General features: G+C 38.1%; 1 protein-coding gene across 9 annotated transcripts in view; it reads right to left on the reverse strand.

Annotated features, from left to right (window-relative positions):
• THOC2 (THO complex subunit 2) overlaps positions 1-8922 on the reverse strand; it is a 56672-nt gene extending 47750 nt beyond the window's left edge. For all 9 annotated transcript variants that reach the window (XR_014229307.1, XR_014229308.1, XR_014229309.1 and 6 more), the window contains exons 1-2: positions 8747-8922; positions 1222-1280 (exon numbers count right to left, since the gene is read on the reverse strand). Coding sequence is in view for 5 of the 9 variants with exons in the window: in XM_082323017.1 (XP_082179143.1) it covers positions 1222-1280; positions 8747-8808 (121 nt within the window). In the remaining 4 variants the exon portion in view is untranslated. The remainder of the gene's footprint in view (positions 1-1221; positions 1281-8746) is intronic.
• Positions 8923-14093: the final 5171 nt, after the last annotated feature.

Raw genomic sequence — 14093 nt, forward strand, 5'->3', positions numbered from 1 at the left:
CTGAAACACTAAACAGAGGTACTGCATTTGAGAAAAATCTTGCAACGCTAAACATGGTGGTTGCAAAAACTGCTATGGTAAACTTGTAAAGAATTGTTCTTAAATAATGCACCATAATGTTGCTGTGCTTTTTAGTGTATGAAAAATACTCTCTACTTTGAAGGCCAATTCAAGAGGACAGTTTGGTGCAGTACACAGTAATAATTGATGATGAACCCAAACCAGCCACGAGCATGGCCTCAGACATGCCTCTGCAAGTGGCTCCCCACATTGAGAATTTCTTACACAGGTGCACTGCTAAATCTGACCTGCCTCCATAAGGCTGTGGTATACTGGACTTCAATAAATGTTTTTCTGGAACTAAAAGGCAGAAATGCAAGTGCCAGTGCAGTTTTCAGAACAGGATCCAGGTCACGTGGACTCAAATTCTTAGCAGTCAGCATCTCTGTACCTCACTCCAGATTACCTGTATTTTCACATTTTTTTCCATCATCAGAACTATTTCTACTGTCTATTAATGCCTCCAATATAGCTACTGCATGTATCTATCTAGTCATCCCCACAATAAATTCTTCTTACTTAATAATATTACTTATAATTTACATTGAAGTGTTTTGGTTTATCTTTTCTGCTATTACAATTGCCCATTATGACTATTTTAGCAAGAACCGAAAACATCATCTAAACAGCATAGCACATTTGTGGCCTTAGTAATATGGAAGCTTTTCTTCCAACAGTTCTGCAAAGCAAACAAAAAATTAATTTTTCTTTAAACACCAAAGATTTCTTAAAGTGAGAATTTTATACTTAAAGACAGTAGTGTTTTCCAATAACAAAGGAGAACGTCTGTAACTCAGGTACTGTTGTAAAAATTACTTTCTGCAGTGTACAATCACACTTGCATACATTAGTGTTTATATATTTTAGAATAAAATCTAACTGTATGTTGAGTTTGCAAAATGGAATTCCATCTTCTACAGCACAGACCAAATACTGGATTACCCGACCACCATTTACTACTGTCTAAGAAATCTGTCACCTGGACATCTGAAGACAAACTTAGTTACGGATGCTTGTATTGCCTTACTATTTGTAGTATTTTCCTTTAGCACATATTAATGGTCACCATGTATGAATGTTCCAAGCAGATACATGCACGATCAACTGTTTCCAGACTTTTTTTATTTAGTTAAAACCAACCAAAAATCCCACACAACTTACCTCTGAAACCCATATTATCATGGCTTTTGTTTTCACTGAGAGTGCGACATAGTTGCACACTGAAATAAAGAAAAAATATAAAAAAAAAAGAAAAAACATAAAAATAGTTAGATATTAGCATACACACACAAATGTTCTGAGACTTTTTGTTGTTGTTGTTCTGGCTAAAATAACTTTAAATTTGGGCAGTTTAAATGGCTGACATTTTAATTTTCATAGAGTAAACACTAATTCACAGAAGTTACACAGCAAAGAAATACAAGACTCCCAACAGATCTCATACATATATATATATATATGTAATATATATACATAATAGACATACACCCAAGTAATATACATACTCCCAAGTAACAACCGATAGGATGAGAGGAAATGGCCTCAAGTTGCACCAGGGGAGGTTTAGGTTGGATATTAGGAAAAACTTCTTCACTAAAAGGGCAGTCGGGCACTGGCACAGGCTGCCCAGGGAAGTGGTTGAGTCCCCGTCCCTGGAGGTGTTTAAAAGACAGGTAGATGTGGTGCTTAGGGACATGGTTTAGTGGTGGACTTGGCAGCACCAGGTTAATAGTTGGACTTGATGATCTTAAAGGTCTTTTCCAACCTAAATGATTCTAAATATCATATACTTTAAAAAAAATATTCTTCCTAACATTATACATGCTTATACACAGAAAAATGAGAACACTAGGCAATTTTATTATGTGAAAGGAAGCATGGAAGTGCTAGCATTAACCTACTGTTGTTAACCAATGAGGAAATGCTTCTCATAGAAATACCATGACTATGATCGCTTTCAAACTCTGGCCTGTAAAAAACTTTTAACAAATTATGTGCATGATTTCCGGATGCAATGTTTTATCAATGGTAAGACAGAATTTTACCTATTCTAGTCACTAAGAGAACCCACTATAGGATGCAAAGACCTGTCAAGTTACATTGTCTTTAGTCACTCCTGAGGCTCCCTCAACCAAATTAGCCATACGTAAAAAGTACACTAAATACTGTACAGACTGTTCCACGAAATAATAGTTCTGTGTGTTACAAAATAAATGCTTCAAGAGCATGCTTCTCCACTACACTGACAGCTTAGAAATGGACATGCTTCCAAGCTACAAGGATTTTCCCTCTCCTCTAACACAACTGTCATCCCAGCTAAGGCTTCAAAAGCAGTTTCACATTGAAAAGTAACAGTATTTTTTAAAAGGTAGTGATTTACCTATAATATAAAAGACACTAATGAATATCTTAAGAACTTTCTTCACACTTGCAAGTTTTCAACCAAAAGTTTCACATATCCAAAAGTCTTTCATGTGCAGAAACTGAAGACAGCATCAGAGCTACATCGTATTCCTACACAAGATGGCAAGACTACAATTTCCTGGGGGAGCGATTTTTAAGCATGTTCTCAAATAAGGCAGGTATGTACAATTATTAGAGACTTATCATGAAAAATAAACAGTAAAAAAAAAAAAAAGGATTCTGTAACAACCTGTTACTCTTTCTATTTGTATTCTATAAAGGTTATTACCCCTCTAGCAGGATTAAACAGCTGTTCCAGCAATCAAAAGATTATAATTATCAAATACAAAGAATATGCACTCTTTAAAGACAACTGGAAAACGGGCAGTTTCACATATAATGTAATCAGAAGAAACATGCAAACTCAGCAAAAAGCAACAGTATAGCTAAGATGTTCTAAATGCTATGGAAGAGGATGCAATATATTTGGAAATAACCAGAACAGAAACAGCAAAGCAGGGAAATAGGTAATTTATTTTATTTTTCATGAATGGTAAGTGCACTTTTTCTTTTAAAGAAGCAATAGATTTTTTTTTTTCCCCAGGTGTCCCAAAAGAGTATATCAATTTGATCTATGTCAGATTTTCTTAAATTTTAATTACTACTCCTCCACAAAGAAGTTACCCTATAAGCACTCATTTCTAAGCTCTGTATACGAATAACAGTAAAGTGAAACACCTTAATCAAAAAAATTATCTACTGAGATGCACACTTTGACCTCTATGTCATAAAGTGATATCATCAACCAGGTTACATGAGCAACAACCCTGTCTGCTTGGACTGAAGAGTTCACTTAAGCACATATTAATACAAAATAAAGAGTTTCAACCTCTTCCAATTCCCTTTTCCGCAATACCAAAATAGTACTATCAGCTTCACGTTACTTCAAGACACAGATCTGTTTGATCAATGTAACAAGAAACCCTATTTAAGATCAGTCTGTAAAACAACTTGTTTTATATTTGTCATTAAAACCCCCTGAATTATTAAACTGGAGAAAAAAAAAGTAAAATTTTCTTTTTGTGAAAGTCTACCTAGGAAAATTTTGGTAGTAGAAAAGATGATGTTGGTATTGCTCTGTGGATCTATATTAATAATTGTGCTTATATTCTTTCATACAAATACTCTGTCTCCAAAGGAGGATGACTCTTTCTGAAGGTGCTGTCAGGCAGTACAGCTGAGCTGATTTAATGGCTTGTTGCTGCAGAAATGGACACATTCACTGATACTTCTCCCCTTCTTGGCTGCACAGTTCTAGTCCTCATGTCAGTTAAATCAGTTAAATAAACTGACAAACCTGGCTGAAAACTGGTCAAAAAACAAGTCTTCTGCCAACTTGGCAAGTTGAAACAGCTTACCAGGAGGTCAGATAAGCGCCAGAGTAGAGAGCCCTGGTGAATGAAGACAAGGCAGAAGCCCTTCCTTCCAGCACCAACAAGCTGTGAGATTAATTCATCTAGTCTCAACTGAGTGCATCATAAACTAAAATCAAAATACTTGTGCATTCACAAGAATAAAAGTGTCAATATTAGTATGATTAATCAACTCAGAAAAAAGCCACAGCAAGACTTTTCCACTTAAGCAATGCCCAAGACAATGGAAATTTACCAGGGCCACTTTTCAGCTCAACAGACCCAAGCTGTCTGTTGTCTGTCAAGAGTTAGTCTGAAACTTTTATACTCTAATCTTCATTGCTGCAAGCTTAGCATGGAGAACCTCCCTCCTCTACTAAAACCAACATCCCTTCATCTGAAGATAAAGCTGTTTAATATATGTAAAATACAATTAAAAACCAGGATAACCTAGAAAGTAAAAATAATAATTTAAAAAAAAAAAAAAATCACAGAATTGCTTCTGAAAAACAAAGTTTCAAAATTAAATTTGTTTTGGACTGAGATGGGATAGATTGCTTAAACAACAAATTCTGAAGCAGTGTTGAGCACCTACAAACAAGTTTGTATGGCAGAGCCAGCAACTGAACCTAAGCCTCCCAATTCATACACAATGTCCTATATCCCCAATTATACTCCCACACATAATATATGGCAGTAATTATCACAAAGTGCATGTGCCTCAAACATTTAAGTATATGCATAATTTAACTGATGTGGGTAGTTCTCTAGTTGAGATAAAGTACAATCAATTGCATCTTGCAGTCAGGATGGCAAAACTACAACTAAACTCTGTTTTCCTGACTCTCAGCCCTTTAACTCAATACTGTGACATTCCTCATGCAGGTAAAGTAACAAACATGTTGGGAGTGCTTGAAAGATCGAGTCTCAAAATTTCACGTTCACAGAATGTTAAGCTTCTTCAGTTTATCTTGAGGCTTAACATATTGCATAAACTGCCAGCCAAGTACATTATTAAAGCCCTACTTCCCCACAGAAGGGTCCTTGACGTGTTTAATCTATCACAAAGCAAGGTAACATAACAGTCTGATATTAGGTGCTTGCCGTTGTATGTGTATTATAGATGCCCATATGGGCTACAGTCATAGACCAGCATCTTACAGTGGAAGACGCTATACAAACAATATAATTTCACCACAAATGACAGTATAAGTACACACAAACAGGTCTACAAGGAATCTAGGCTGATCAGCATAATAAGCAGTCACACACAGATTCCAACTCAATTGCTACAGAATATCTGGCAGTAGCAAAACAAATGCATATAATTTAGTAAGCTGTATTTAGACAGAGAAGGGTCTGAACAAAATAGAAAACGACAGATAAGATGACCACATCCTGACCAATTTATAGTTTTGGCAGCTAAGAACACTTGAACCTACCACATGATGTACATTTATGTACTTGTATTAGATAGTGTAACACATCAGTAGCTGGATTAATTAAATTCAAAGCACGTACTCAAAGTTTTGAACAAGGTCTCTGAACAATTTCTAGGAAGTGAATGGTCATCACTACCTAAGCTCTATGATGCTGCCTTACTAACTAACATTATGACACTCTAAGACACATACAAAATGCCTGCCTTCTGGTTTCTGGATATTACTGTTATATCATGACAAACTGATCACATCAGCAAAAATAAACTTCATTATTTTTCCAAAGCAAAAGATCAGTTAGTTTAAAACTGATTTCCTTACTGGCTTTCTTTAAAACATCCCTATATTTTGCTTTTCTTTATAAAACAATCCAACTTTTTCTTTTTTTCCCCGCCCCCCATAACAGCATCTCCCACAGACTAGAGCAATATTACAAATCCTGTATGTTTTCAAGCATAGGCAGACCACCACCATACCACTCAGGATCACATAAGAAAACATACAGCAATCATCTTAAGCATCCATTATTAGTAACCATAGAAGTTGAAATGCCAAATAAAAATAAATCATCTACTTCTCTCAATACATTTTCATATTCCCCCAAAACATAAAATTCTGCTTTTATTTAGGTAACAAGTAACTGCCAAAATACTACCTTGGGCTGATCTAGTCAGATCATGTAAGCCATTTCATGCTCCAGCAAATATTTTTTTTCTTCCATAAGACCTAATCTTTTCTTTCTGCTAATTATGAGGGTTTTTTTTTTTTCCTGTAATCCTCACTTTTTAACAAAGTTGGTATTTGTCTCCCTGTGAATAAGCCCACTGCATTGTTTAAAAACAAAACAAACCCCCCCATACAAGAGTGAATGTACTCTGACTTCATGCGCTTTATTAGACCAGGCTTCCACAGAGAAAAACAAACAAACAAACAAACAAAAAAAACCCACAAAAAAAAACCACCAAGAAAACCCACTTCTAAAATTTTTGCACATCCTGTATTTGCTAGAATCATCAGTTTTGTCCTTTTATCCTTTCCCTCCCCACTCTTCTAACTTGTTTCTCAATATAATGTATTGTCTTAACTTTGAACCACAAACCCTAAGACTGGAATTGTGGCCTAGCCTTAGGCCTAGACCTAATTTACATTTCTGGGCGTATTTGTATGAGATAAATAATTCAATAAAAATTAGAAGTATCATTATATTTACTCTCCTTTTACTTTAAATAATGTTTAAAAATATTTCATGTGTTTCATTTTGGAAAGAGAGCATCATAATTTTATTTTCCTCCAGTAAAGCAGGAGATAGGAAGTTTTGGAAAAAGAAATGCAAAGTTACACACTGAAGATTCACCCAAAAGAGTTAGTTTCCTAGAAAGTTATCTAGATATTGGGTACAGATACATTCTTTTGCTTCTAGAAAGTAAGTTCAGACATATTACACGTGCTTATAAAGCTCTCACTGCAAAAACTGACAACTGTTATCCAGACACAATCAAATTTCTTTTAAAATGCATGGCCTCTTTTGCAAACTACTCTTTAAATCATGCCTGGAACTGCATTTAAGCAGTATTTCAAATGAAGTGTAAACGCCACAAATACAGGAATTTCCTATCATTTTGTTTTATTGGTCCCACAGCAGATTTAACACTTTCTTCCCATTATGGTTAAGAAGTACTGCTCTAGGAGGAAGGGAAAATCATAAAAGGTTTTATCGTGGTCAAAAGCTCAGCTAACTTGCCTCTTACACAGTTAAAAGTTCTGAGAATTCAATGCAAACAATGCAGTTGCCATTATATGATCAACTATGAAAATTCTGTCCTTGTGCAAACTCCATACAATCTCAGTGATCACAACAGGGTAAGTTACAAAAAATCATAAGTAATTTTTGCCTGAAGTAGTCACATAATAACCATTACAGAAAAGCTAACAAGTGCATCTACATGTATATAATGCTTTGTATAACAAAGCAATCTGTTTTATTAAACTCATTTGTGCATTTTTGAAAGGTATCAGTATACATTTATACATTTTATTCTTTGTTATTCATACAGAAGTTTCTAAACACTGAAGTTCAATAAAAAGGTCTCTGTGCTTATTGCATAAATATCGCCACGCTGGATGCAAATTCAGCTACTGCCATATAATCTTACACAGGAGATTAAAAAACCTCAGCATTGTTTGGGGGCTCCTGGACACCTTTATTATTGTTGGAAATTCAGGTACAGAAGAGATTTTCATTGGTCTTGCATCGTTCACATCAAAACATGTTAAACTTACATGCTAACGCGATAATGTTCTAGCACAATTCAAAGCCAAAAATGACATTGCTATAAAAAGGGGCCCCTTCACTACAAAATGGAGGGTCTGGGGAGAACCGCATTTTGTGCGGGGAGCCTCTGTGTCTTCTGTTCTCTACCCCACTACTTTTTTCTTCATGCACAGGGAACATCATTATCATAGCTGAACAACCTTTTAAAAATAGATGAACAAAAGTAAATAATGAAAAGAGTGAATATCAAGAAGCGTTTCTCAAAGTGATCCCCCAAATACCCATATTTGAAGCTACAGGGTTTTTTAGTTACAACAAAAAACAGAAGTGCATGGAAGAATTAAAATAAGGGCATTTAAAAACATAGTTATGACACAGGACACCCTTATCCAAGCTAATATAGTAACGTGAAATGGACAAACTGGTGAATAACCCCCTGAACAGAGGTACTCCTGAAATATAGCAAGCAGCACAGTTTGTGAATCTGCCAAGTTAAGATTGCTTAAAACAGATACACAGAAGGCCCTGAAAGGGAAAGTTCCTAGCACACCTGGATTGATTTGGGAAGCTGCAACCAGACCCCTCAGCGCACAAAGGTTCCCTTGTAGGATGAACAGGAATGACTAGCTGATCCTACCTTGCCTGCATCAAAGAATACAGCGCGAGTCACCTCGGAATAGATACAAAGGTGGGAACGGGGGCTGAGACCTCTGCCAGAAAGGTCAAGATCGTGGAGCCAGAGAAGCAAGAACGGTTTGGACTCCATATTACCCCGGGGGGGCGGCTGAAGAGGAGCCCGACACCCGATAAACCTGACCCAGAGGCAGGAAGGGGGCGCTCGGGGCGCGGGCAACGGGCGCCAGCAGAGTTAGGCCCGGCTGCCGGGGACGAGCTTCGGCGGAGGTCGTTAGCAACCGACAAAGGAGGCCGAGCCAGACAGGAAGGCGGCCCGGGCCCCCTGCCCGACCAGCCCGTCGTCCCTAAGCCCCAGCAGCAAGGACGCAGCCCCGAGCGACGTCCTCCCCGCCCGCTCCCACCTCTTCGCCGCCCCCCCCCCCCCCAGCCTCCTTCGGCCGCCGAGGCCCAGGCCCCCTCTCCCTCCCACAGGCCGGCGGCCTGCAGCGCCCCATCGCCTTCCCGCCTCAAGACCCCGCACTCACAACTCGTTCTTGCCCCCTTTCTCCCAGTTCTTTATCCACTCGGCAGGGAGCAGCGCCGCCATCTTCCCCGTGTGGCGCCGAGAGCCCGGATGGTGGAGCAACGGGCCCGGGTCAGAGGGGACGCAACGGCCCGCGAGGAACGACGGGACGCGGACGCGCCGTACCCTGGGAGACGGCGCGCGCCGCTCCATCGCGCCTGCGCGTTAGGGGTTGGCGGGGGCGGGAGCTCCGCCCCCAGCACCGCCCGCCCCGCCGCCGCCCGCGTAATGGCCGCCGGGCCTCAGCACCGCCGCCGCGGCCTCGGCCCTCGGCAGGCCCTGCCCTCGCCCCCTTCACGGCCGGGCTGCCGGCGGGGCCCCGCAGGCCACCCCGAGTCACGCCCCAAGGGGGGTCAGCCCAGCCTGCGGTGAAAATTCCTGTGGGTCGGGGGAACCTCCTCGCAACTTGCAATGCCGTGGCCTGGGCACGCAGCTTCACCAAACTCGTACAAATCCTGCAAGAAAGGATTTTTACAAATATAAAAACGTAGCTTAGGAAACACACTGAGACCGCTCGAGCGTGTTAGATGCGTTTAATGCGTATGCGACATAAACATCCTTCCTGAATTATATTTCAATCCATGAGGGGAACGTTGACAGTTAAGAACAGTTGAGAACCGTCCTGTTACTTTTCAAATCTTGAGCGCTCAATTCAGATTCCAGCATCACCATTTGAAAACGTAAAGTTTTTTCTTCCTTTAAAAACGCAGATTCTGTAATGGAAATAAAGCTCTGCTCTTCCCTGAAACCCTGTGGTGCTTTGCACCTCGTTCCCCCAAAACGGCTGCAAAACCCTCAGCCGTGTGTAACTCCGGGGCTGAAGAGGCTCCATTTAACGGTGAGAGCTGACGGAGCCCAAGCAGGCAGCACGCACGTGTCCTCTGTTATCCACCGCCCCTCTAACAAAGCAAAGCTGAAAACACGTGAATTCTTGGACGTTGCCTTCCGTGTCAGCAATTCGCAGTGGCCCAAAGCAAGGCAGCGCGTAAGCGGCGCGTAGCTTCGTGCGGATGCGTGAGCAACCGCCGCGCAAACTGCAGAGCCAACGTTAGGCTACCCGACCAACAGACAGCTAACACACCGAACTAGAATTTAAAGAAGAGAGAAATAAAGAAGATGGTATGATTTTCAGAACGCCGTGCACCTGAAGCTCATGTGGCCCTCAACTAGTCCTTCAGGGTACTTTGTTATTCGAGTTCTGCATATTTGGAAAGCATTAAGCAAAACGGTGCATGGTGGGGGGTGCACACATTTGTTCAGTTTTTCTAAATATCTGGAAGTGTGAAAAATACAGCCCTAGTCATTCAAAATACAGATTCCTCTGTCCACGATGTTAAACTACCTCAGCATCCCTTGTGAACCATGTTGCAAGATGAAAAGGTTTTATCTTTCAAAATAAAAAGCAGATTTTCTTCATCTTTTGTCACAGTGTTTTTACCAATAAATTATCAAATTAGTTTTTCAATTGCAATTTAGGTAATATTTTGAAAATTAAAACATTTTTCATTACCCCCTGACAAGTTAGTATTCTTTTAATAATTATGTTATTTCTTAAATTCATTAAGTTAGTACATTTAGTAAATTCAGTAAATTCTTTTAATAAAAATTGTAAAAAAAGGTTGTATATAAAAATTATTATGAAAAATATAAACTGTATATGTTAACCTTTCTTGGACATTTTTAACATGGTCACACTAATGTAACATCTCTGTGAGGTAATTTTTTATTAAATAAGATACAGTATTGAACCCTCAACCTGCAAGTACACAGTTCTTTAATTGATTATATTGCATTATTTATTCTGTTACAGCATCCAATAGAAATTCAGGGTATTGGTGATACATTGTACTATGTTTGAAACTTGATCTTTTTGCAGACGATACATCCTCTTGATTATGGACATGAAAACTTACGACAAACATCTATATGGATGTCTTCTTCTGATTGTCATCCCTAATACATGTGCCCATTTTATTACATGTTATTTATCTCCATAAGTCTCTCCAAGCTGTTCTTCATTTCCTTCAGTTGTTAATTAGGATATACGCGTTAAGAAATACTTCATTTGGTCAGGCAGCATGTATTTTTAGTCTTTCCAGAAATTCCTCTTGCCTGTCAAGAACTCTTTATTTCATTTGCCTTCTCAGTCTTGTACATGCTTCCTCCTCTATTGAAGTGTAAATCATTTCACAAATGTGATGAAACTGAAGAAAATTGAGAATTTGAAATTTTCAAATTTTTTTTAAAAAGATGAGGCCTAAGTGCACTTGTGCCTGTTCCAGTGCTAGCACCACTGTAGTTTCTCTGCTTCTCTGTTTCTCCACATTTAACAGAAACATACAGCTTGCAAGCACTTTGTGTAAAAGTGTTGTTCTACTTTGAAAATAGCCCTGATCAGAAAGTCTGCAGAATTTCAGCAAATCCATGTAACTGCTGACTGAGAGAGGGAATAGCGCTGCTTTAATTATTATTCACAGCCAGTCCCTGTGCGAGCTGTATAGTATACAGAATGCTGTTGTTCTTGATCTGTATGTACAACACCTACTACAAAGGGACCCATTACAGCCCCTAAACTCTGCAGTAACACAAGTAATAAAGGAGACAGATTCTCTGCTTTCAGTACTTATATTTTAAATTAGACACAAACTACATTTCAGGCATGTAGTATGCAGTGTGATAAAAGATAAGCCCAGTTTAAAAGTGCTTAATGTATTTATGATGGGTTATTTTTAAAAGTTTCATGAGATAAATATATTTAAATCAGACACGTGAATGCTAATTGGCACAGAATTGCAAGCCTAAGGAATAACATGAGAAGGTGTTACAAGAGAGTGCAATAGGTGTATTTAGAAGATAAGCCTAAGAGATGCATAAACAGAAAACAAGAACCTAGCAGAAGGTATTAGGAACAAGGATTTATGTAGGTGCAGAGCTGTGCAAGGTCTGCGTGTGAACATGTGAAATTTTGCCTTCATGATGAGGATGAAAAGACAGTTGTGGGAAAATAGTGAAAAATAAAGCCATCAAGTCATTGCAGGAGCAAAAGGGTAGATCCCAAGTTTGTTCAAGGAAACTAAACCACTTCTCTTGTGAAGTATGTTGGTAACAGACTGGAACAGGCTGAAGATAAAGGGAGCTATTACGTGCAATGTAGAAATATATGTGACAGAAACAATTTGAAAATCTAATTGAGCATAGCCTAGTAATAAATAATAGCCGTCAAATCGATGAGAAGCATGTACTTTTGCTTGTGATGTTTCTTGCTAGAAGATAATCATTTCAATATAAAGGGCATTGCTTATGAGTTCTAAGTGTAGGAAAAGTCATTTCAGGTCAATATAGCAACTTTATGTTTCTTTTCATTATAACACAGGGATGTTTGTATCTTCATATGCTAATGCAAACAACGTGACAGCAGTGTCATAACTATAAATTGCAAAACTCCAACTTCTCTTTTACTTGGATTTTGTAATTCAACAATGGAACAACCTAACAGAGACAAATTATTGTAAACTGAAGTATGGGCTTACATAATTTAATTTGGTTTTAAAGTGGACAAGTTACTCAGCTGTAGAAAAGAGACAAATGTTCAGTGTTGCACCTTCTTGCAAAATACTGACTGCTTCTGCAAATGCTTAGATCCCTCGACAATCATTGAGAGTAATTTCACTAAAAATACTGTCTTCCTTCTTTCTTGGCCAGAGCTATGAACTTCTTTTTAAAGATCCTGTACGTTTGGGGTTTTTTTTAATGCTGACTTCATACTGTGCCAATACAGTGCAGTTCCAATTTTTACTGTTTCAAATTCTGTGGATTTTTGTAGCAAATGCCTGTGGTCTGGGTCTGTGACAGCAGCAGAGTGCCACGTAGCCCTCATAAAGAAGTAGCATTCTAAAATGTTCACATTTTAGTTAGCAACCACAATAATTAATGACACGAGAGCAGATTTTCGAAGGTGTTAAAGATGCAGTTGGGACCATAAAAAGATTTTGCAAAAGTAGGGCAGAAGCCTGGCTCCCATGGCTTTCAGTGGGTCTCCCAGAACTGCCCAGTTTCAGTATGTTTATCTCGCAGGCACTCGGCTGCAACATTAAACCTACAAATATATTTGGATATCTGACTCTTGGAATATACACACTTATAGTATCATTAAAGTGTGATACAGCTTTTAAAGGATGAGAGTTTTAAGTGGTTTCGTGGTTTCTAAAGCTTCACAAAGTGAACGTCACTGAAGGGAATTTTAGAAAACCTGCCAGTGGTGTAGATCCACCATTCAACAGTGACTCAGTAAAAGAGTATTTTGTTATTCTAAGGGTTGGGCTATTAATTAAACATCTTATTAAATACTTAAATAATTATGGACTAATTAGACCTGGGATTAAAGTACAGTCAATTATTGTCAAACAATTTTACCGAGTCAGCATTACTACATTTTCTATATTGTCTATACATTTCATTTATACTGACTAAATGGTATAGTGAAATTGTGGTGAATGGTACAACTTTTACAGTAAATGAAATGCATTAGCTGTGGGTGCTGATATACTGCAATTTTTTTCTGTGGTAGATACTTTGTAAGTTATTTACAATCCATTTAGAGCCTATTCTTGTGAACATTTGTGCTGGTGAGTAATTTTACCTGCCAAGACTTGCACAGACTAGACATTAATAAAGTTTTCCTCTTATGTAAAGGTTTGCAAAATCATGTCCTAATATATTACATTTTTTTCATATGTAAATATATTGATTTGTAACTCAGAATTATTTACAGTTTTCAACACATTGCAATTCTCCATTCCAAATTATTATTTTCAGGTTTTTAATAAAAAAAATTAAGAATACTAAATAAGCATAGGTAGTGAAACAGTTTTCTTTTAAGTCCACATGAAGTAAAAAGTCTTTTCTCAGAAATGATCATCAAATGAAGGACTATATACTTCCAATTTCATATTTAGAACTACAGCATAACAAAAAAGGAATGAAAAGCATATATAAAAGTATAACCATGAATGAAATATACTTGGGTTTTAGAGATATATTTGTTCTAAACTCAACTTACTTGCCATTTTTCCATTAACCTTACTGACACAGTTTAAGATAGATAGGAGAGGGAAAAAAAACATATATAGATCTTTATAGAGGACCTAAATGAAGTTATTTAGCACTTGGCTAAAATGTGTTTTAGAAATTCTCTTGCAGATAGTTTAGCTATTACACATTTGCTATTCGCTATTATATATAAAATATATTTATCTATTTATATCAGCCATTTACTTTTACAGTCACAGAATCATCGAATGCTTTTAGGC

This window comes from Platalea leucorodia (assembly GCF_965183815.1).
Source record: "Platalea leucorodia genome assembly, chromosome: 10".
In the NCBI taxonomy this organism is placed as follows: Eukaryota; Metazoa; Chordata; class Aves; order Pelecaniformes; family Threskiornithidae; genus Platalea; species Platalea leucorodia.